Source organism: Oncorhynchus mykiss, chromosome 5 (genome assembly GCF_057628025.1).
Source record: "Oncorhynchus mykiss isolate SJ-2025 chromosome 5, ASM5762802v1, whole genome shotgun sequence".
Lineage (NCBI taxonomy): Eukaryota > Metazoa > Chordata > Actinopteri > Salmoniformes > Salmonidae > Oncorhynchus > Oncorhynchus mykiss.
The window spans coordinates 85,581,866-85,605,884 of NC_143026.1; the positions used below are offsets into that span (position 1 = coordinate 85,581,866).

The 24,019-nt window shown below is 43.3% G+C and overlaps 2 protein-coding genes across 10 annotated transcripts; one reads left to right on the plus strand and one right to left on the minus strand.

Annotated features, from left to right (window-relative positions):
- Nucleotides 1-220: 220 nt before the first annotated feature.
- Nucleotides 221-22,515, minus strand: LOC110524701 (vasculin-like protein 1). 8 transcript variants are annotated; one of them, XR_016496348.1, is made up of 11 exons: nt 22,101-22,503; nt 20,587-21,755; nt 20,135-20,249; nt 8,439-8,565; nt 7,990-8,258; nt 7,727-7,805; nt 7,447-7,646; nt 6,292-6,435; nt 3,625-3,883; nt 2,541-2,643; nt 221-1,693 (listed from the first exon to the last, which is right to left on the minus strand). XR_016496348.1 is itself a non-coding variant. In XM_021604566.3 (11 exons), the coding sequence occupies exons 3-11, from the start codon at nt 20,192-20,194 to the stop codon at nt 1,529-1,531; spliced, it is 1,395 nt and encodes a 464-aa protein (XP_021460241.3). In that variant the 5' UTR covers nt 20,195-20,249; nt 20,587-21,755; nt 22,101-22,515; the 3' UTR covers nt 221-1,528. The 8 variants fall into 8 exon arrangements, 4 of the variants coding, with proteins under 4 accessions (XP_021460241.3, XP_036834479.2, XP_036834481.2 ...); XR_016496349.1 differs by having other exon boundaries at nt 21,995-22,108; XM_021604566.3 differs by having other exon boundaries at nt 3,625-3,872; nt 22,101-22,515.
- On the plus strand, nt 22,332-24,002 carry LOC110524703 (transmembrane protein 69). 2 transcript variants are annotated; one of them, XM_021604569.3, is made up of 3 exons: nt 22,332-22,660; nt 22,858-22,907; nt 23,009-24,002. In XM_021604569.3, exons 2-3 carry the CDS (start codon nt 22,863-22,865, stop codon nt 23,711-23,713), a joined length of 750 nt encoding a protein of 249 aa, XP_021460244.3. In that variant the 5' UTR covers nt 22,332-22,660; nt 22,858-22,862; the 3' UTR covers nt 23,714-24,002. The 2 variants fall into 2 exon arrangements, with proteins under 2 accessions (XP_021460244.3, XP_021460245.3); XM_021604570.3 differs by having other exon boundaries at nt 23,012-24,002.
- The last annotated feature ends 17 nt before the right edge of the window (nt 24,003-24,019 follow it).

Below are 24,019 nucleotides of genomic sequence, written 5' to 3' on the forward strand. Positions count from 1 at the left end.
TGTTGTAGGGGGTTGGAGGGCCTCAACACAGACTTCTCAAGCGTCCTCTGCTGCCCTGTAGTGGCTACAACTAACTCACCACCCCGTCTGCAGACTTCTCAAATCAGCTCTATAATCTTTGATGACGCAAATTGATTTTATAGGTGTCACTGGATAAATCTAAAACTAAACAAATCACTTGTGGATCATTTAGATTCTTAGATAGAGAAGCAGACAAATGTTTGGCAAACCGATGTAAAATATTTATTACAATTACATTTTTCCAAGATGCAGTAGTTTCTTTCTCATACAGACAGTCCATTACAGGAAACCTTATCTTTAAAAATATGTAAATAATGTTATCAAAATAATCTTACATTTTTCAAAACTCACAATTTGTATTGTATTTTTTTTACAATCCACCCTGAATATCAAGGCTGCAAGAACAATATGCAAAAAAAAGAAATATCTGTGGGATTTACAGCTGTACCAAATTAGAAAAAAACAACAACAAAGAGCCTTAAATCTGTGATAAAGCCAGCTGAACATTCTACCAGCCAGGAAAATTGTTGCTATCTAAATCTGGTAAATGCATAATTTTCAAAAGCAGTCCCTCATGTAAGAAAGAAAACCAGGTTGTATCTTAATACAAGAAGCAGGAGTATTTGGGGGGCGGCTGTATATTTACATTCTTTATCAACCATAGAACTTGGCATTTTGAACATCTGAAAATGATGGTGGTTGGTGAACTAAGAACAGACAATCAGCTTGAACAGCTACGATGGAATAATTGAGTTTTTCTCCAGAATAAGTTTGGTAAAGTGACATTTCCATTACTTCAGAATGTTGTTTTGTTCTTCTTTATGCCCTTACTGGCTACATTCAATCAGTGCTGCAATAAAAGTAATGGTGGTCCATAACTGTAAATGACTGTTCTCCTACCGCTTAGGAGAAATATAACGATGAGCAAAAGCATGCCTTACACTGTTCAAATAAGACAGATGCATTACCATTTGTCGGCTTTAAATGGACCAAAACAAAAAACAAACCTAAATCCTTACAGAAGGGTTATTTAGGGGATTGGAAGCAATGTCAATATCAACTGCTCACAATGATTGTTTCATCTCAACACAAATGCTACAAATTGTTTCAGCAAGAGCAGGTGTCAAAGCCATCTTTCAACAAAATTAAGTATCAATCGATGAAGTCATTTGCAAGTAAAATCATTATTGGTTTGGTTGTTGTCAACATCATGGGTTAGCTTCTTTCATCACCAAATCAAAAGAAAAATGCTGATGTGTTTTGCTTTCAATAATCATTTCAGCTTCTAGGAAAAGACCAAACAAAGGGGTCATAAAAAGAAAGAAGGGAAAGGAAAAGCAGAAGGAAAACCAAGAAGACCCTCAGGCATGACCTCTGACCCCTCTCTGTCACACCAGTGTCTGTATGACCAGTGTCTTGTGAACGAGGAAGAAGTGTAAAACAGACGAGTGCAATGAGCGAGGGAGCGTGACATGAGAAAGAAGAAGAGGAGGGGTGTAAAGCCATGTTAGGTGTCGTCGTCGTCTGTCTGGCTGCTGCTAGTGCTCTCGGACTCTGAGACCTCTTCTAGTTCAGGCTCTACAGGGCTTCTCCAGGACAGCAGGGGCAGGGGCGCACCCTTGAGAAGAGGCTTCAGGAGAACACCGTTCTGGACCAGCCTGTTCCTCTTCAGCTAGAACAGACAGATTAATAACAACAGTAACCAGGTTTCCAAACTTTTCATGCAGACCTGATGCATGAGAAGTCACAACAGGGCTATTGGAAACAGGAAATGTCGCTCCAAATTCATAAATGTCGATAGACAATTTGTTTGTTCGAAATGGTGGTGAAAATATTGATATTAATCACGCAATGATATGTCACATTGTAGGCCTACCACAGTCTTTCACAGCCTTTCACCACGACATGGAAAAGCATGAAAAGTTTCTAGGCAGATGAAATAAGTTATGATGAACTTCACGTTGGAATAATTTATGATGAACTTCACATGGTTAAGTGCACAGTAATCATGCAAATTTCCAATAGGCTAAATATTGAGGGTAGACTATTATTTGAACGGTGCTTGTTGCCAATTATCAAATAAAATGACCTTGCTCTTATCCAGATCACATCATGTAACCGGTCCACTTTATCAGCAAACTGTTGTCCAGAGAGCATGCACCAGAACCACATTAGGCAAGTTTGCTATTTATTGCAACAGTTTTTGTGACAGAGAGTTGAGTGGTAGAGTTGAAAATGCGATGGTAACCCATTTGTGTTTTTTTATTTGTACATGGGAACTGAACTGCAGAAGTGGTTTTTATGTGCCTTACGTCATCACCATGCACAGCACTTGATCTGCAACAAGTCAGTGTGATGAAAACACCCCTCTTGTGGGAAAATGCGCATATTGTTTTTGTGCACATTTTTGAATATATGCTTGAAAAAAATGTCACCAATTGGATGGAAACCTAGCTATAGAGAGATATCCACTCACAGGCTCACAGTAACACATGTAAATAGCTATGTATAGCTTTTACCTTCTCAGTTTTAGCTTGAAATTCTTGGAGCTCAGCATCAGTGATGGGCAAAAAGTTGTCATCATTCTCTGGGTACTCCTGCCAGCCCATAGCTTTGAGCAACCTACCAGAAGAGGCGGAGATCACTGGTAAAACAAGCTTTGAAGTGATTGTCCTATATCTAGGAGATGTAAGAAAGCTCAGGAAATATTAACGTTTTTACACATTTAACCCCTTGTTTTTTTGGGTCACAAAACTACCTCCCTACGTTTGTATGGGTTACCTTCAGACTAGTCCTGTGACACTGGTGGGGGTCCTAGAGCAAAACGGAGAACACCAGTGTGTTCATGAGTCTCCCCTTCCACAGTGGGGTCATAGTATCGTCCGAATCTAAACGGTTTGGACGCTACAGACAAAAGTTGGCACATCAGCATTACAGACTTCAGAGGTGTCCTGTGACACTTGTGGGGGTCGTAGAGCAAAACGGAAACCGTTCGGACACTACAAACGTTTTCTTGAGAAGACAGATTTTCGGGATGTTTCATGGTCTGACAAACACCCCTGTAGCTCAGCCACCTCCCTCCGCAGATGCGGAAGGCCTGACATGGGAAGATGTGGTGGATGGAGACGCAGCCCATGGGGATTTTGATGGGGATTTTGTATCATGTTACTCAGATTAACGCACAGGTGCGTCTATAGACTTAAGTATTAAATCCACTTCAATCAGTGTAGATGAAGGGAGAGACAGGTTAAAGAAGGATTTTTAACCTTGATATAATTGATACATGGACTGTGTATGTGTGCCATTCAGACGGTCAATGGGCAACACAAAACATTTAAGTGCCTTTGAACGGGGAATGGTAGTAGGTGCCAGGCGACCGGTATAAGTGTGTCAAGAACTGCGACGCCGCTGGGTTTTTCATGCTCAACATGAAATGCTCGTTAATTTCACACAATTTAGCTTGGTCGCCCCACCCTGACCCCACGGGTCCACTGCCCTACAGCGCCCCCAACCAAACACACCCCACTCAGCTTCAGGATCTTACTGTTTGAGTCACTGAGGGTGTGAAGGAAGAGAGGGTATGTGCATGTGGGTGCAACTTACCTGTATTCTGCCTCCAACGAGCTGGAAAGGTGATCTGTGTCTGAGTCGCTGAGAGAGTGAGGGATCCCATTCTCCTGTAAGTCTCCTCTGTTGTCCTTAGGTTCTGATGGACTGGTAGAGGTGGGCCCGTCCCAGTTCCTATCATCCTTCAGGCCTCGCAGGAACTCACTCTTCCGGTCGGTGCTGCGACGCATCAGCTTCAGACGAGGAAGGGTGACGTCGATGGGAGGGGTGATGCTGGAGGGAGGCTGAGAGAGGTCTTACCAAATAAATTGTAAGTATTTTCAAATAAATTGTATCAAATCAAGTGTAGAGTGGGTCAGAGTTGGAATGCTAGAGCAGTGTTTTCAGACTCCAACTCTTTATTACGGGTGACAATTTTAGTAATCATCACTGCATTCTCTGCCAGAAAGTTGGTTGGCCCTCTTCAATGTCTCCTAGTTTGATACATTGCTATGTTTTCATTTATAAAGCTATTTTACAAAAAGTCCCACTGTACCTAACATCATAACTAAACTTTAGACATACAAGTTACCACACCCAGTCTCAGGGATGGTTAACTCTGGGAATTCCTTTGGTCTCTACTGCGTTGGGTAAATCAGCTTTTAGTTCTTGCACCTTATTTGTGGAACAATCTTCAACATTTTCTTAGATTTGATGTGCTGGTACCTCTAGGGGAATTCAGAAAGCTGATTGAGGACCTTATTACTGATGAATATGTTTGTTTTTAATGACCGTGTTTTTCTTTCTGATTCCATTTTGTATTTATATTTTGTGTCTTTTCTGTATTTAGGACTCATCTCTGAAAGAGACATTGTCTCAGTAGGAGTCCCTGATAAAATACATGTTAAATGAGATGTGTATATATATATACACATATAAATGAGAGAGACACACACACACACACACACACACACACAGTTGAAGTCGGAAGTTTACATACACCTTAGCCAAATAAAGTTAAACTCAGTTTTTCACAATTCCTGACAGTTAATCGGCAGGGTAGCCTAGTAGTTAGAGCGTTGGACTAGTAAACGGAAGGTTGCAAGTTCAAACCCCCGAGCTGACAAGATACAAAACTGTAGTTCTGCCCCTGAACAGGCAGTTAACCCACTTTTCCTAGGCCATCATTGAAAATAAGAATTTGTTCTTAACTGACTTGCCTAGTTAAATAAAGGTAAAAAATAAAATAAAAAAATCCTAGTAAAAGTTCTCGGTCTTAGGTCGGCTAGGATCACCACTTTATTTAAGAATGTGAAATGTCAGAATAATAGTAGAGAGAATGATTTATTTATTTTTTATTTATTTTATCACATTCCCAGTGGGTCGGAAGATTATATGCACTCCATTAGTATTTGGTAGCATTGACTTTAAATTGTTTAACTTGGGTCAAACGTTTCGGGTAGCCTTCCACAAGCTTCCCCAATAAGTTGGGTGAATTCTGGCCCATTCCTCCTGACAGAGCTGTTGTAACCGAGTCAGGTTTGCAGGCATCCTTGCTCGCAAAAGCTTTTTCAGTTCTGCCCACACATTGTCTATGGGATTGAGGCCAGGGCTTTGTGATGGCCACTCCAATACCCTGACTTTGTTGTCCTTAAGCCATTTTGCCACAACTTTGGAAGTATGCTTGAGGTCATTGTCCATTTGGAAGACCCATTTGCGATGAAGCTTTAACTTCCTGACTGATGTCTTGAGATGTTGCTTTAATATATCCACATAATTGTCCTCCCACATGATGCCATCTATTTTGTGAAGTGCACCAGTCCCTCCTACAGCAAAGCACCCCCACAACATGACATATCTCCAAAAAGTACAATCTTTGTCCCCATATGTAGTTGGAAACCGTACTGGATTTTTTATGGTGGGTTTGTAGCAGTGTCTTCGTCCTTGCTGAGCGGCCTTTCAGGTTGTGTTGGTATAGGACTTGTTTTACTGTGGATATAGATACTTTTGTACCTGTTTCCAGCATCTTCACAAGGTCTTTTGCTGTTGTTCTGGGATTGATTTGCACTTTTCGCACCAAAGTACGTTCATCTCTAGGAGACAGAACGTGTCTCCTTCCTGAGCGGTATGACGGCTGCGTGGTCCCATGGTGTTTATACTTGCGTACTATTGTTTGTACAGATGAACGTGGTACCGTCAGGCGTTTGGAAATTGCTCCCAAGGATGAACCAGGCTTGTGGAGGTGTACCATTTTTTTTCTGAGGTCTTGGCTGATTTCTTTTGATTTTCCCATGATGTCAAGCAAAGAGGCACTGAGTTTGAAAGTAGGCCTTGAAATACATCCACAGGTACACCTCCAGTTGACTCAAATTATGTCAATTAGCCTATTACAAGCTTCTAAAGCCATAACATAATTTTCTTGGAATTTTCCAAGCTGTTTAAATGCCCAGCCAACTTAGAGTATGTAATCTTCTGACCCACTGGAATTGTGATACAGTGAATTATAAGTGAAATAATCTGTCTGTAAACAATTATTGGAAAAATTACTTGTGTCATGCACAAAGTAGATGTCCTAACTGACTTGCCAAAACTATAGTTTGTTAACAAGAAACTTGTGGATTGGTTGAAAAATGAGTTTTAATGACTCCAATGTAAGTGTATGTAAACTTCCGACTTCAACTGTAAGTAAGTTGCCCTCTAGTCCCTGTCAGAGGTCAGACTCACCTCCTTGGGGGTTCCGTAGGTCGGGGGAGTGACATGCGTAAGAAGTTTGTTCACAGAGGCAGCAGGGCTGGTGAAGGCGGAGTCCCAGCCGGATAAATTAAAACTGCTTTTGGTTTCTCTCCCGCTTGGCTTCCAGGGACCAGCCTGCAGAGGGAAAAAAAGTCAGTCAGCAAGTCAGTTAAGAACAAATTCTTATTTTCAATGACTGCTTTGGAACAGTGCCTTGTTCAGGGGCAGAACAGCTCGGGGATTCGATCTTGCAACCTTTCAGTTACAAGACCAACGCTCTAACCACTAGGCTACCTGCCGCCCCACAAGGAGATGGCAGTAGTGAGGTCCTACCTTTGCGGAGGGTGTGACTAGTGATTATACCCTGTCCTGGTTGAGGAGATGGCAGTAGTGAGGTCCTACCTTTGCGGAGGGTGTGACTAGTGATTATACCCTGTCCTGGTCAAGGAGATGGCAGTAGTGAGGACCTACCTTTGCGGAGGGTGTGACTAGTGATTATACCCTGTCCTGGTTGAGGAGATGGCAGTAGTGAGGTCCTACCATTGCGGAGGGTGTGACTAGTGATTATACCCTGTCCTGGTTGAGGAGATGGCAGTAGTGAGGACCTACCTTTGCGGAGGGTGTGACTAGTAATTATACCCTGTCCTGGTTGAGGAGATGGCAGTAGTGAGGTCCTACCTTTGCGGAGGGTGTGACTAGTGATTATACCCTGTCCTGGTTGAGGAGATGGCAGTAGTGAGGTCCTACCTTTGCGGAGGGTGTGACTAGTGATTATACCCTGTCCTGGTTGAGGAGATGGCAGTAGTGAGGTCCTACCTTTGCGGAGGGTGTGACTAGTGATTATACCCTGTCCTGGTTGAGGAGATGGCAGTAGTGAGGTCCTACCTTTGCGGAGGGTGTGACTAGTGATTATACCCTGTCCTGGTCAAGGAGATGGCAGTAGTGAGGACCTACCTTTGCGGAGGGTGTGACTAGTGATTATACCCTGTCCTGGTTGAGGAGATGGCAGTAGTGAGGTCCTACCTTTGCGGAGGGTGTGACTAGTGATTATACCCTGTCCTGGTTGAGGAGATGGCAGTAGTGAGGACCTACCTTGGCTGGGGACGTGACAATATTTAGGGCCTACCTTTTTTTTTCTTTACCTACCTTGGTTGGGGTGATAGCTGGCTTGGGCACCAGGTTCTTGTAGACACTGGATGAAGAGATTGGGGTTTTGGTGCCGTTGGTTATGTGGGGTACTGTTGTGTTGGCGAAACCAGCAGAGAAAGAAGCGCCAGGGTCTTCCTTGGAAACCTTCTTGATGACCAACATCTTAGTTATGGTCTGCTTGGCACTAGGGGGGTGCTCTGTGGGGGAAGGATTTACCAATCAATCAATCAGGCTTGCTCCCTTTCAAAGCCAGTCACTGGCAGAGCTCCTCACTCACCCCAAACACCTACAGGAGTCCCTACGGCATGAGGCTGGGCCACCGGCTTCCCACTGCTCTCTGATTGATTGAGTGAGGGCTGTGGAAAAAAGCAAGAACACCCGTAACTTAACAAAAGTTGTCTGAAGTAATTTAAACATAGTAATCACCCAGCAGGTCGCTAACAATTTAAAAATTATCTGAAACAGCTTGATAAACCAAATCTTTGGAATTGTTTTAAATTCAAGCAATGAACATCTGGAGAAAGATGAGAGGCCACCCACAAAATCCTCCTCCACAAACTTCAGCTTGTCCTCATGGCCTCCCTCAACTGGCAGGAAGCCTCCTTTCCGGGGGTGGAAGGTCCCGTTACGCTGACGGTGGGGCCCTGGTCGCTCCCTATCCCTGTCCCCCACAGGGCGCTTGGTGTGGCGCCCATGGTGAGGTCCCTCCTGCCCCCAGAGACCGCTGCCCAGGCCCCCCTGCCCTCTCTTAGCCACGCCTGAGTCCACAGAGTCATGCCGCAGGAGAGAGGGATGGTGCAACCCATCACCTAGCAACCAGGAGTGGAAAAGTAAAATGAAGGTTAAGAACTGATTGGACCTCATAATCCATCCAACACACACACATACTGTTCAACCCTACTTTAACATATGTATATCTGTGACTAATACACTTTGATTTGGTAGTCAGGGTCAGGTAGGGTAATACCATGTGTATGTGCGTGTGCTACCTGCAGGTGCTCTGAGAGGGCTGTTGTTGAAGAAGCCGTCGGAGGAGTTATGGCGGCGGCGGCTCACAGCGGGCCGAGCATCACCGCGGGCAAGATTCTCTCCGTGCCTCTCAAACGCTGCAAGAGACTGAGAGATACAGAGAGGGAAAGAGAAATGTACAGAGATGGAGAAAGAGATACAGAAAGCGTCAAAGAGAGAGACAGAGAAAGAGAGACAGAGGGGCACATTTATAAGAGCCTCAGTAACCACTCAGAGCAATAGCTCACAAGCCATTACACTATACCAAAATGGGGGTGTGAAAGTAACAGTTTAAACGAAGTTGAGATCATTAACGTTAAGAAAAATCCCAAACCGAACCCCCCCCCCCCCCCCCCCCCCCCCCCCCCCCACACTTATTTAAAATCACAATTATCACAAAACATTATTTTCCGTGTTATAACCAACAGGCTATAAAGGCCTGGGCAGTTGTGTAATTCACATAAAATCAGAGGAAGAGGCTTTAGGCTACTTGAATTTGCAAGGTAGGCAAGACAAGACATTGAGAGTTGCAGATTACCAAAACATATGAGCACACTTCTGCCTCTCCCTCCCTCGCGCTGGCCTGCCTGCTCGGTCTCTTCGCTAATGATGCAAGTGTGTGTTCAGTCTTCGGTCTGACGCCTGTAGAATAGTCTTACGAGCCTACTTTTCGTTTTTGCCTCACTTGAAATTACAGTAGGCTACCGGTAGACTGTATCGATAACATTTCAGACATAATGGAATGTGGCTCCTTGAAAGCCACTCGGCTACGGCATGTTTGTTTGTCTGTATATTAGGGTAGACTACACTACGAAACCTTATCTGGTGATATGAACGGGCATTTATTTTTTATTTCACCTTTATTTAACCAGGTAGGCTAGTTGAGAACAAGTTCTCATTTGCAACTGCGACCTGGCCAAGATAAAGCATAGCAATTCGACACATACAACAACACAGAGTTACACATGGAATAAACAAAACATACAGTCAATAATACAGTAGAACAAAAGAAAACAAAAAGTCTATATACAGTGAGTGCAAATGAGGTAAGTTAAGGAAATAAATAGGTCATGGTGGCGAAGTAATTACAATATAGCAATTAAACACTGGAATGGTAGATCGGCAGAAGATGAATGTGCAGGTAGAGATACTGGGGTGCAAAGGAGCAAAATAAATAAATACCAGTATGGGGATGAGGTAGGTAGATAGATGGGCTGTTTACAGATGGGCTATGTACAGGTGCAGTGATCTGTAAGCTGATCTGTCAGCTGGTGCTTAAAGCTAGTGAGGGAGATGTGAGTCTCCAGCTTCAGAGATTTTTTCAATTTGTTCCAGTCATGGGCAGCAGAGAACTGGAAGGAAAGACGACCAAAGGAGGAATTGCAGAGACTTATAGATAACCTGTAGCCAGTGGGTTTGGCGACGAGTATGAAGCGAGGGCCAACCAACGAGAGCGTACAGGTCGCAATGGTGGGTAGTGTATGGGGCTTTGTGACAAAACGGATGGCACTGTGATAGACTGCATCCAGTTTGTTGAGTAGAGTGTTGGAGGCTATTTTATAGATTACATCACCGTAGTCGAGGATCGGTAGGATGGTCGGTTTACGAGGGTATGTTTGGCAGCATGAGTGAAGGAATTTGGATTGGAGATGTTTGATGTCAGTCTGGAAGGAGAGTTTACAGTCTAACCAGACACCCAGGTATTTGTAGTTGTCCACGTATTCTAAGTCAGAGCCGTCCAGAGTAATGATGCTGGACGGGCGAGCAGGTGCGGGCAGTGATCGATTGAAAAGCATGCATTTAGTTTTACTTGCGTTTAAGAGCAGTTGGAGGCCACGGAAGGAGAGTGGTATGGCATTGAAGCTCGTCTGGAGGTTAGTTAACACAATGTCCAAGGAGGGGCCAGAAGTATACAGAATGGTGTCATCTGCGTAGAGGTGGATCAGAGAATCACCAGCAGCAAGAGCAACATCATTGATGTATACAGAAAAGAGAGTCGGCCTGAGAATTTAACCCTGTGGCCGGACAACAGGCCCTCCGATTTGACACACTGAACTCTATCAGAGAAGTAGTTGGTAAACCAGGCGAGGCAATCATTTGAGAAACCAAGGCTGTCGAGTCTGTCAATAAGAATGTTGTGATTGACAGAGTCGAAAGCCTTGGCCAGGTCGATAAATACAGCTGCACAGTAATGTCTCTTATCGATGGCGGTTATGACCTTCGTAATGAAGGTTTGGCGCTTCTGAAACGGGACAAAAATCCATCACTAGGCAACCAGAGGTGTCAATCAAATAATCTCTAGCTGCTGCAAGCAGGCCACTCTCCCTAGAAAAGTACTTTAAAGTGTGTTAAATACCATGACTTACCAAGACATTTTGTAGAAATAAAACACATTTAATTCCAAAATCATGGGCATTAATACGGAGTTGGTCCACTCTTCTGGGAAGGCTTTCCACTAGATGTTGGAACATTTCTGTGGGCACTAATGTTGGGTAATTACGCCTGGCTCGCAGTCGGTGTGCCAATTCATCCCAAAGGTGTTTGATGGGTTGAGGTCAGGGCTCTGTGCAGGTCAGTCAAGTTCTTCCACACCGATCTCGACAAACCATTTCTATTTGGACCTCGCTTTGTGCGGGGGCATTGTCATGCTGAAAGAGAAAGGGCCTTCCCCAAACTGTTGCCACAAAGTTGGAAGCACAGAATTGTCTAGAATGTCATTGTATGCTGTAGTGTTAAGATGTCCCTTCACTGGAACTAAGGGGCCTAGCCCAAACCATTCAAAACAGCCCCAGACCATTATTCCTCCTCCACCAAACTTTACAGTTGGCACTATGCATTCGGGCAGGTAGCATACTCCTGGCATCCGCCAAACCCAGATTCATCTGTCAAACTGCCAGATGGTGAAGCGTGATTCATCACTCCAGAAAACGCGTTTCCACTGCTCCAGAGTCCAATGGTGGCAGGCTTTACACCACTCCAGCCGACGCTTAGCATTGCGCATGGTGATCTTAGGCTTGTGTGTAAACCCATTTCATGAAGCTCTCGACAAACAGTCATTATAATGATGTTGCTTCCAGAGGCAGTTTGGGACTTGGTAGTGAGTGTTGCAACCGAGGACAGATGATTTTAACGCGCTGCTCGCTTCAGCACTCGGCGGTCCGGTTCTGTGATGTTGTGTGGCCTACCACTTCGCGGCTGAGCCCTTGTTGCGCCTAGACATTTTCACTTTACAATAACAGCACTTACAGTTGACCGGGGCAGCTCCAGCAGGGCAGAAATTTGATTAACTGACTTGGTGGCATCCTATGACAGTGCCACGTTGAAAGTCACTGAGCTCTTCAGTAAGGCCGTTCTACTGTCAATGTTTGTCTATGGAGATTGCAAGTGTAACGGATGTGAAACGGCTAGCTTAGTTAGCGGTGCGCGCTAAATAGCGTTTCAATCGGTGACGTCACTTGCTCTGAGACCTTGAAGTAGTGGTTCCCCTTGCTCTGCAAGGGCCACGGCTTTTGTGGAGCGATGGGTAACGATGCTTCAAGGGTGACTGTTGTTGATGTGTGCAGAGGGTCCCTGGTTCGCGCCCGGGTATGGGCGAGGGGACGGTCTAAAGTTATACTGTTACACAAGGCGGTGTGCTCGATTTTCTACACCTGTCAGCAACGGGTGTGGCTGAAATAGCTCATTTGAAGGTGTGTCCACATACTTTGGTATATATAGTCTAACTTAATTGCCGGGCCCTAAAGGTAATACAACCATTATTCTGCATTTTAAATTGATGTGGAATGTTATGATTTTTTCTTATTATTTTAATGGAGCACCAATAAAAGAAAATGGCAGTTTAAATGTTAAGCAAAATTGTCCATTTGTCTCATCCCTAATACCAACATACTATATGGCACCATGAAGACACAACCAACACCACCAAAAGACCAAACGCCACTGAAATCTGATCAAATCCTGCCCTGACATACAGTATTAATGCACTGGATGGCCCACCCCCGGCTGCACTAAGACACCAAAATCAATAAACTTCTTAAATCTCCAAAAAATAAAGAAAACTGTCTAGACTGTCATCCATATTACTTTGAACCATGATTTTAACAGCTACAGAATTCTGACAAGTGCTACTGGAAAGAAGTGATACAACTGGAAAGTAGTGATATAGACTATAGTGTAAGCATTTCGCTACACTCGCATTAACATCTGCTAACCATGTGTATGTGACAAATAAAATTTGATTTGATTGTATTATTGTCCTCTACAAAGACAGGCAGCCATAACTACCTGGGCCATTCAAGGCCACAACATACCTTTGGGGTCAAAGTTCAACCAAAGCGCAAACATTGGACCTACTGTATATGCATAGTCTGCTAACATTTTACCCAGCCACCTAAAAGGCTTGATCCAACAAAGCATGGCATTCCCAGAAACATTTTTTCAATTAGCAGTTTCTTCTGAGAAAACATATTTACAGAACAAATCAAATCAAAGTGTATTTGTCACGTGTGCCGAATACAACAACCTTACAGTGAAATGCTTACTTACAGGCTCTAACCAACAGTGCAAAAAAGGTATTAGGTGAACAATAGGTAAGAAATAAAACAACAGTAAAAAGACAGTGAAAAATAACAGTAGCGAGGCTATATACAGTAGCGAGGCTATATACAGTAGCGAGGTTATATATACAGTAGTGAGGCTACATACAGGCACCGGTTAGTCGGGCTGATTGAGGTAGTATGTACATGTAGATATGGTTAAAGTGACTATGCATACAGTGCCTTGCGAAAGTATTCGGCCCCCTTGAACTTTGCAACCTTTTGCCACATTTCAGGCTTCAAACATAAAGATATAAAACTGTATTTTTTTATGAAGAATCAACAACAAGTGGGACACAATCATGAAGTGGAACGACATTTATTGGATATTTCAAACAAATCAAAAACTAAAAAATTGGGCGTGCTACATTTTTCAGCCCCCTTAAGTTAATACTTTGTAGCGCCACCTTTTGCTGCGATTACAGCTGTAAGTCGCTTGGGGTATGTCTCTATCAGTTTTGCACATCGAGAGACTGACATTTTTTCCCATTCCTCCTTGCAAAACAGCTCGAGCTCCGTGAGGTTGGATGGAGAGCATTTGTGAACAGCAGTTTTCAGTTCTTTCCACAGATTCTCGATTGGATTCAGGTCTGGACTTTGACTTGGCCATTCTAACACCTGGATATGTTTATTTTTGAACCATTCCATTGTAGATTTTGCTTTATGTTTTGGATCATTGTCTTGTTGGAAGACAAATCTCCGTCCCAGTCTCAGGTCTTTTGCAGACTCCATCAGGTTTCTTCCAGAATGGTCCTGTATTTGGCTCCATCCATCTTCCCATCTTCCCTGTCCCTGCTGAAGAAAAGCAGGCCCAAACCATGATGCTGCCACCACCATGTTTGACAGTGGGGATGGTGTGTTCAGCTGTGTTGCTTTTACGCCAAACATAACGTCTTGCATTGTTGCCAAAAAGTTCAATTTTGGTTTCATCTGACCAGAGCACCTTCTTCCACATGTTTGGTGTGTCTCCCAGGTGGCTTGTGGCAAACTTTAAATGACACTTTTTATGGATATCTTTAAGAAATGGCTTTCTTCTTGCCACTCTTCCATAAAGGCCAGATTTGTGCAATATACGACTGATTGTTGTCCTATGGACAGAGTCTCCCACCTCGGCTGTAGATCTCTGCAGTTCATCCAGAGTGATCATGGGCCTCTTGGCTGCATCTCTGATCAGTCTTCTCCTTGTATGGGCTGAAAGTTTAGAGAGACGGCCAGGTCTTGGTAGATTTGTAGTGGTCTGATACTCCTTCCATTTCAATATTATCGCTTGCACAGTGCTCCTTGGGATGTTTAAAGCTTGGGAAATCTTTTTGTATCCAAATCCGGCTTTAAACTTCTTCACAACAGTATCTCGGACCTGCCTGGTGTGTTCCTTGTTCTTCATGATGCTCTCTGCGCTTTTAACGGACCTCTGAGACTATCACAGTGCAGGTGCATTTATACGGAGACTTGATTACACACAGGTGGATTGTATTTATCCTCATTAGTCATTTAGGTCAACATTGGATCATTCAGAGATCCTCACTGAACTTCTGGAGAGAGTTTGCTGCACTGAAAGTAAAGGGGCTGAATAATTTTGCACGCCCAATTTTTCAGTTCTTGATTTGTTAAAAAAGTTTGAAATATCCAATAAATGTTGTTCCACTTCATGATTGTGTCCCACTTGTTGTTGATTCTTCACAAAAAAAATACAGTTTTATATCTTTATGTTTGAAGCCTGAAATGTGGCAAAAGGTCGCAAAGTTCAAGGGGGCCGAATACTTTCGCAAGGCACTGTATATGATAAAGAGAGTAGCAGCAGCGTAAAAGAGGGGTTGGGGTAAAAATCTCATGGCTTCGGGGTAAAAAAGCTTTTTTGTCCTAGACTTGGCACTCCCGGTACCTCTTGCCATGTAGTAGTAGAGAGAACAGTCTATGACTGTGGAGGTTGGGGTCTTTGACAATTTTCAGGGACTTCCTCTGACACCGCCTGGTGTAGAGGTCCTGGATGGCAGGCAGCTTAGCCCCAGTGATGTACTGTGCAGTACGCACTACCCTCTGTAGTCCCTTGCGGTCGGAGGCCGAGCAATTGCCGTGCCAGGCAGTGATGGTCTGTAGTAGGAATTATAGGATGCATGTCCTGTCCTAACCCCCAGCACCTCTCTAGGTCTCACTTACAGGCCCCACCCCCATTAGGCAGGTTTTGCAGCGGTCTAAGGCAGGGGGGCCCTGTAAGAGAGACCCAGAGAGGTGCTGGGACATTTCCCGAGCTAAACAGACCAAGATGAACCTCCAACAACACATATACCTTACATATTTCTGCCCCAAAACAATTAACATTTATCTCACCCAGTGGCATATGGGCTATTTAGGTGAGAGCTGAGGCCGCCCCGTTTAGTACCCACTTTGTCAAAGGCATGGGTGCAAAATATTGTCCATGTCCAGCGCGCGTGTCCAGGGTGCAGTTGGAGCCGCACCGCTGAGGCGCTCCACCAATATCCCGTCAAAAATTATTTAACATACAGTGCCTTCAGAAAGTATTCACACACCTTGACTTTTTCCACATTTTGTTGTGTTACAAAGTGGGATTAAAACGGATTTAATTGTATTTTTTTTTGTCAACAATCTACACAAAATACTCTGTAATGTCAAAGTGGAAGAAAAATTCTAACATTTGTAAAAAATAAAACACTAATGTATCTTGATTAGATAAGTATTCAACCAATACATGTTAGAATCACCTTTGGCAGCAATTACAGCTGTAAGTCTTTCTGGGTAAGTCTACATGAGATATTCATATCTGGATTGTACAATATTTGCACATTCTTTTTTTCAGAATTCTTCAAGCTCTGTCAAGTTGGTTGTTGATTATTGCTAGACAGCCATTTTCAATTCAAAAGTGTAACTAGCCCACTCAGGAACATTTAAATGTCATCTTGGTTAGCAACTCCAGTGTATATTTCCTCTTGTGTTTTAAGTTATTGTCCTGCTGAAAGGCAATTGTGTCTCTTGGAAAGCAGACTGAACCAGGTTTTCCACTTGGATTTTGCCGGTCCTTAGCTCTATTCCATTTCTTATTATCAAACTCCCTAGTCCTTGCAGGTGACAAGCCCACTCATGTTGCAGCCACCACAATGTTTGAAAATATTGATAGTGGTACTCAGTGAAGTGTTGTGTTATATTTGCCCCAAACATAACACTTTGTATTCAGGACATGAAGTTCATTTCTTTGCCACATTTTTTATTTTGTTATTTCAAACAGGATGCATGTTCTGGAATATTTTTATTCTGTACAGGCTTCATTCTTTTCACTCTGTCATTTAGGTTAGTATTGTGGAGTAACTACAACGTTGTTGATCCATCCTCAGTCTTCTCCTATCACAGCCATTAAACTCTGTATCTGTTTTAAAGTCACCATTGGCCTCATGGTGAAATCCCTGAGCGGTTTCCTTCCTCTCTGGTAACTGAGTTAGGAAGGACACCTGTATCAATGTAGTGACTGGGTGTATTGACACACGATCCAAAGTTTAATTAATAACTTCACCATGCGCAAAGGGATATTCAATGTCTGCTTTTCTTATTTTTTTTACCCATCTACCAATACGTGCCCTTTGTAAGGCAGTGGAAAACCTCCTTGGTCTTTGAAACTGTGTGAAATTCCCTGCTCGACTGAGAGACCTTCCAGATAATTGTATGTGTGGGGTACAGAGATGAAGTAGTCATTCAAAAATCATGTTAAACACTTATTACACACAGAGTGAGTCCATGCAACTTATTACCTGACTTGTCAAGCACATTACTACTTCTGAACTTGACATTATGGGGTATTGTGTGTAGGCCCGTGACAAAACAAATCACAATTGAATACAATTTTAATTCAGGTTAACACAACTAAATGTGGAAAACGTGAAGTGGTGTGAACACTTTCTGAAGGCACTGTAAATCATGTAGCCTGTAGCCTACGGTAGACCGAGTGGTGTTTTCTGTAGCCTACAGGATGGAGATCAAATTTATGACAAATGTCATGAGACACTTTTTACATCATGCAAGTTTTTCCGATCAGGCTCAAGATTACTCCTGATAAAGGTGGGTAGCTGATATTCAGAGCATAAAGATGTCCTCCAGTCATTTTTTTACTTTTCCTGTTGAAAAGTGATATTCCAAGTATAAATACAGTAAAGTACACACACTAATGCCTGGTCTACACCACACGACTTTCAAAATCCAAACGTCATCGAGCCACTCACATTAAACGAGTGTCTTTCCTGTTGTTTTTTGTCTTGGCAACTTACTGATGCGCACACTAAACAATGTGGCACAGACGGGGGTCACACACTATAAGATTCTTCACTTGGTCGTACAAGTGAATCCATACCACGCTGTCTCGTGAACACAATGATGTGATGATTAGATTGTTAACGCAGCCTTATTCACACTTGCCATACAGAGTTGAAATATCTAGCCAACATTTTGAATTAAATAACATTGCCTGTAGGGCATCCCTAGTGGTGCAGTGGTCTAAGGCACTGCATCACAGTGCTAGAGACTAGAGGTCGATCGATTATGATTTTTCAACGCCGATACCGATTAATCGGACGATTTACTTTATTTGTAATAATGACAATTACAACAATACTGAATTAACACTTATTTTAACTTAATATAAAACATCAAAATCTATTTAGCCTCAAATAAATAATGAAACATGTTCAATTTGGTTTAAATAATGCAAAAACAAAAGTGTTGGAGAAGAAAGTAATATGTGCTATGTAAAAATGTGTGCCATGTAAAATATGTGCCATGTAAAAAAGCTAACGTTTAAGTTCCTTGCTCAGAACATGAGAACATATGAAAGTTGGTGGTTTCTTTTAACATGAGACTTCAATATTCCAAGGTAAGAGGTTTTAGGTTGTAGTTAATATAGTATTTATAGGACATTTCTCTCTATACCATTTGTATTTCATATACCTTTGACTATTGGATGTTCTTATAGGCACTATAGTATTGCCAGTGTAACAGTATAGCTTCCATCCCCCTCCTTGCCCCTACCTGGGCTCGAACCAGGAACACATAGACAACAGCCACACTTGAAGCATCGTTACCCATCGCTCCACAAAAGCCGCGGAATAACTACTCCAAATCTAAAAGCGAGTGACGTTTGAAACAGTATTAGCGCACACCCAGCTAACTAGCTAGCCATTTCACATTGGTTACACCAGCCATTAGGCTGATAAGCTTGAAGTCATAAACAGCGCTGTGCTTGCAAAGAGCTGCTGGCAAAACGCACGAAAGTGCTGTTTGAATGAATGATTACGGGCCTGCTGCTGCTCAGTCAGACTGTTCTATCAAATCAGACTTAATTATAACATAATAACACACAGAAATACGAGCCTTTGGTCATTAATATGATCGAATCCGGAAACTATCCTTTCGAAAACAAAACGTTTATTATTTAAGTGAAATACGGAACCGTTCGTTATTTTATCTAACGGGTGGCATCCCTAAGTCTAAATATTCTTGTTACATTGCACAACCTTCAATGTATGTCATAATTACGTAAAATTCTGACAAATTAGTTCGCAATGAGCCAGGCAGCCCAAACTGTTGCATATACCCTGACTCTGCGTGCAATGAACGCAAGAGAAATGACACAATTTCACCTGGTTAATATTGCCTGCTAAACTGGATCAGTAGTTATAACTAGCGATTATGATTGATTGTTTTTTATAAGATAAGTTTAATGCTAGCTAACAATTTACCTTGGCTTCTACTACATTTGTGTAACAGGCATGCTACTCGTGGAGTGCAATGTTTAGAGCGTTGGACTAGTTAACTGTGTGGTTGCAAGATTGGAACCCCTGAGCTGACAAGGTGAAAATCTGTCGTTCTGCCCCTGAACAAGGCAGTTAACCCACCATTCTAGGCAGTCATTGAAAATAAGAATGTGTTCTTAACTGACTTGCCTAGTTAAATAAAAGGTATAAAAAAAATATATAAAACATTTTTTAAATTAAAAAATAATCGGAAATAGGCGCCCAAAAATCCAGATTTCCGATTGTTATGAAAACTTGAAATCGGCCCTAATTAATCGGCCATTCCGATTAATCGGTCGGCCTCTACTAGAGACGTCACTACAGACCCAGGTTTGATCCCTTGCTTTATCACAACCGGCCGTGATCGGGAATCCCATAGGGCGGTACACAATTGGCCCAGCGTCGTCCGGCTTAGGGGAGGTTTTGGCGCTTTACTTAAAATCAATGGCTCATCTCGCGCTAGCAACTTGTGGCGGGCCAGGCGCCTGCAGGCTGACCTCGATCGTCAAGTAAACAGTGTTTCCGCCGACACATTGTTGCGGCTGGCTTTCAGGTTAAGCGGGTGGGTGTTAAGAAGCGCCGTTTGGCGGGTCATGTTTCGGAGGACACATGACACGACCTTCGCCTCCCGAGCCCGTTGGGGAGTTGCAGCAATGAGACAAGATCAAAATGTAAGAAAATAAATAAATAACATTGCTTGTGAACTTCAGAGATGACACAATTTGACACAGACTTTGGTTAAAGTGACATTGGCAAGTACAAACGCAAGTAGTCATCGCTCCGGCTCAAGAGTCTACACATTCTGGGTGATTCGAAACAATGTCTTCTCTGAAAAGCTCTCATTGGCTATTGCTGATCAAAATGTGTCACTGCACATCTTACACTACAAGAGCATTGTAGATTTTGTGCAGATAAAATCAAACGTTTGAAAATATTGGGACGTTTGGGATTGCTCAAAGACAGGATCGGAAGTACTCAGATTGCGGTTCTGACCTGCTCACATTAAACGCGTCGGTGAAGACTGCGCATCGAGAGGGCAACGACATGAGGATTTTGTCTCCGATCTCAAAAACTTGTCTGGGACAGCTAAATTGTGTAGTGTACACTTTGCTTAAAGGGTAAAAAATATGTTTTGAGCAAAATAGTGTTTTTTTAGACAACTGCAAAGGTTTTGATGGGAAGTCGTGATGGTTTGATGGGAAGTCATGATGTCATCAGCCTACCGACTTGCTTGTGGAACAATAGAGGAGCAACAGACTAGGACAGCCAAAACCGGCCCTGCTCACTTACCTTGGCGGGCTGAGGCGTGGAAAAGTTAAGCCAGGCTGGAACAAAGTCATGCTGCGCCATTTAGGTCCAGTGTCTCCCGTCAGTAGAGTGTGGCATCAAACCTCATGGCCAGGATCTGGAGAAGCAAGGAAAGAGGGATATTACTGCCAGAAATTAGTGTGAATAACCATCAGTGTTACTTCAGAAGAGTTGGTGTTTCATGCAAGATAATGTCAGGCTGCTTATGACAGACAACTTATGATAGTCTTTATTCATCTTTACCCAAATAATGAAAATTAATGATTTAAATTAATTAGGATTTACACTGATCATCATTGCAGCTTTTCGAAGTGTGTGCGAATGTGAACTCTGCCAAATCACTTGGTAGTTAGTGTCATTTCACTTCAGTATAAAGAGGACACTGATTGTACCCACCGACAGCTTGACCAGAATGACATAACAAATCTTCTTACCCAGAGTAGTCAGCTCTGTAGTCCAGTGGCCCTTCTCTCTGTCAGTGTGGTATGTGTTCTTCTTGGTACAGCTGGCCCAGCCCTGGTGTCTGTTAAGCTAAGGCAGACCAGGATGTAGGACCACTCTTCAGCCTGAGCGAGACAGAGCCCCCAGCAGAGAGAAGCTCCAGTTCCCAGGGTGAGACGATGAGTGGAGAAGGGGCTTGGGTGGTAAGGAGACTGGCAGTTATCGGTACTGCAGGTCTTGGCTGGTGTCGAGATGATTCGATTGAATCAGTCAGACAGACATGAATGAAAAGCAAGCATATGTAGTAGGGATCTGTTTGGTTGTTTGATCTAGGCCTGACTGTGTGAGTCAGTGAGGAAAGTCAACTCAACTGTTCTATGTTCTCAAAAGGTTTATGGAAGCAGCACTTTGTGCCAGCCCTGACACTGATTCCTCCTCACCAACTCATCCTATCTCCAGATGTGGACACTCTCTGAAAAAAAAAGGGGGGGGGGGGGTCTACCTCACAGTGACGCTTCAAGGGGAAAACAGCGAAAAGCCTGTGTTCACCTCATCCACACAACTGGAGGGCGACGACAGGGAGAAACGGGGGGGGGTCACGGTTCAGTCACATAACAAAACCCAAGGGGGCCTATCGCTATGATGTGACTAACATTGTGTTTGTTAGTAGTATCAATCAACACACCCTAAATCCTGACTCTTCTGAGAAGGGGTGTGAGAAGGAGCCTGACATTCTTATTAACTCACGATTGTAGAGGTTGTATTGCTAGAGAACGTACTGGAGATTTGGTTCTGTGCACCTTTTTGCATTTATCTTACCCTCAGACACGACAAACCTAGGCTGTTGTTGTTGGTCAGATACACCATTCATTCAAAGCACATACTCATGTAAACTGACTCACTTCTTAGCTATAAAATTATACTTGAGTCATACAGAGGCAACTCTCCTTAATAAAAGGTCACTCATATAATTTTCAAAAGATATCTAACAACTGTCTGCCTTTCACTAGATTGTACAATCCTGACTTTGCTGTAGCATTTGGCAGAAGAGATTGGTGCTGAAGTTGTTGTAAGGATTGGCATTAAACAAAACTAAGTGTTCTTCTTTACTTCTCAGCCGTCTATTCAAATTACTTCTTCACACCTTTGCAGCAGATCAACACTGTTAAGAAACACAACATTTAGGCAAGAAAATGACAATGGGCAGTTAGAGTTATGTAATATGGCTAGCAGCTAGCAAACTAGTTAGCAGGCTCGGTTGTAAACAAGCATTACGTACAAACTAACGTTACTGCTAGCAGGCCATTGAATGAGTGCGACTCGCCAATGAACGATTACGCATGGTGCAACTTTCAATATTATTATATTAGCTAACAACATAAATTACTATATATGCATTACTTGACGTGATGACACATGAACATCGAAAAGTGTAACTGTCAACGGCAATGGATGATAAATGGAGCTAGCAGCAGACGAAATCAACTGTGTCAAAATGGCCACCTACCTAGAGATAAATGTCTCGAGCCTCACACAGACCACTGTGATCGCTTGTCTCTGTCAATTCAGCTAATATCCGATATGTACGTGTAAGCGGAACATGCCTGTCTTGCAACCGCAAATATATAATTTGAGCTGTCGTAGTTTGTACATTTGGCTTGTGAGATCCCGTTTTATCAGACTTTCGTTTGAACTAGCTAACAGTAACGTTAGCTATCCTAGCTTGCTACTTGTTCCTGTTTGTCCTAGACATACGAATCGATGGAAGAGCACATGTCCACGCGTTATAAACAGTTTATAAACAATGATATCTGCTGTGCCTGTAATTTGAGGTCTTTGACTGTCAGTTTATCCGTTTAATGATGTAGCAAATATATCCACCACATTTAATTGAACAATTCGTCGTTACTGGGGGGGTAACTGTTGTGGAACCAGACTTCTCATAGGTCACTGTACGGACGGAAGAAATATACGTTCGCACACAAATCGGCAGGGTGTATGTCTGACATCAGGGACAGCGGATTTTTACTTATTTATAACAACATTTAATTCCGATTTGAAAAACAAGTAAGAATACAATAATCCGAGATAGCATAGAGATGTTCTCTGCGCAGAGGCAGTGATTTTGATGAGACATTAACAGTATATGACTTTCTACACAAGCAACTCCGTGCTAAACAGGCAGGCGGGTTACTGCGGAGATTTCAGACATTCATATGCTATTCAGATTTTGGGATATCTATTAACATTGTCTACTTTTTCAGATAAGATGTTGGCTGGTATATTTAGAAGACCCATCCTTACTGCTCACAAGGTGAGTTTACCTGTAAGAGGAGACTAAACATTGTTTCATGTCATGTCCATCTACTCATCTTATTGAATCTCTTTCCATGGATGCATTGGGACTCTCCACAGCAGATGTCCTGGCTGCCTGCTGGTGCCTCAGCCTGGGTTTCTGATGCCTCTTATAGTTCCTGTCCCCTGTGGCCCTGCAGGGTCTCCTCGGCCAGGCTGCTCCCTAAAATAAGTGATGCTGTTGGTCTATTGAGGACGCAGTACTTCCACAGCTCTGCTGCGAGGCTGAAGAAACGACAACAACCAGAGCCTCCACCCAGAGAGTTGGACCTGCTCCGTTATGACATGAGAGACCTGGGAAAGAGCCCCAAACCAGCGCTGTACCTGAGCCTCTCCAGCCTTATCCCTTTCATCGCTGCTCCGCTCGTCATGGCTGTGACCGAGACCTACCTGCCAGAAGTGGCCTTCGCCCAGGTGGCCTATGGAGCGTCTATCTTGTCTTTCCTGGGCGGTGCGCGGTGGGGCTTTGCCATCCCGGAGACTAGCCCGGCCAAGCCAGACTGGATCAACCTGGCCAATAGCGTGGTTCCATCCCTGTTAGCCTGGCTGGCCATGCTGTTCAGCGACACTATTACCCCAGCAGCTATGATGGTCATCATGGGGCTAGGCATCTCCCTACACTATGACCTGTCTCTGCTGCCCACCTACCCCAGCTGGTTCAAAGCCCTGCGTTCTATACTGTCGGTGGTGGCCTTCCTCTCACTGGTGGCCACACTGGTTCTCAAGGGAGTTTACCCGGAGAAGATTATATTTTCAGAGCAATGAATTCATGCTACAGAGTACAGACACATTTGTAATTGAACATACTTTAAGTGTGAATGGAAAGATCTATAAAATGGTAAATAGTGTTTGTGATGGCATATGTTTGTTTGTTTTATTTATGGTACTTAAAAATGGCTGACTGATACTAAATGTGTATCCTTTAGGCTCTGGTTCTGGCAATACTGTAACAAGCAGGTGGTACGTTTCAGACATCTGCTGTATATCCATGTGGTGGTGTGTCAGTGTCATGCATTATTATTGCAGATAATAAAACAATGGAATGGCGGCGTGACCAGCCTCAGCCTACAA

Bases quoted from the DNA above. Each gene is read 5' to 3' on its own strand.
- LOC110524701 (XM_021604566.3), bottom strand. From the start codon at position 20,194: ATGGCGCAGCATGACTTTGTTCCAGCCTGGCTTAACTTTTCCACGCCT. The intron at 8,566-20,134 runs GTAAGTGAGCAG...TGTATCTCTCAG, and splicing joins CCACGCCTCAGCCCGCCAAG to TCTCTTGCAGCGTTTGAGAG. The intron at 3,873-6,291 runs GTGAGTCTGACC...GACCTCTCTCAG, and splicing joins CCTACGGAACCCCCAAGGAG to CCTCCCTCCAGCATCACCCC.
- LOC110524703 (XM_021604569.3), top strand. From the start codon at position 22,863: ATGTTGGCTGGTATATTTAGAAGACCCATCCTTACTGCTCACAAG. The intron at 22,908-23,008 runs GTGAGTTTACCT...GACTCTCCACAG, and splicing joins CCATCCTTACTGCTCACAAG to CAGATGTCCTGGCTGCCTGC.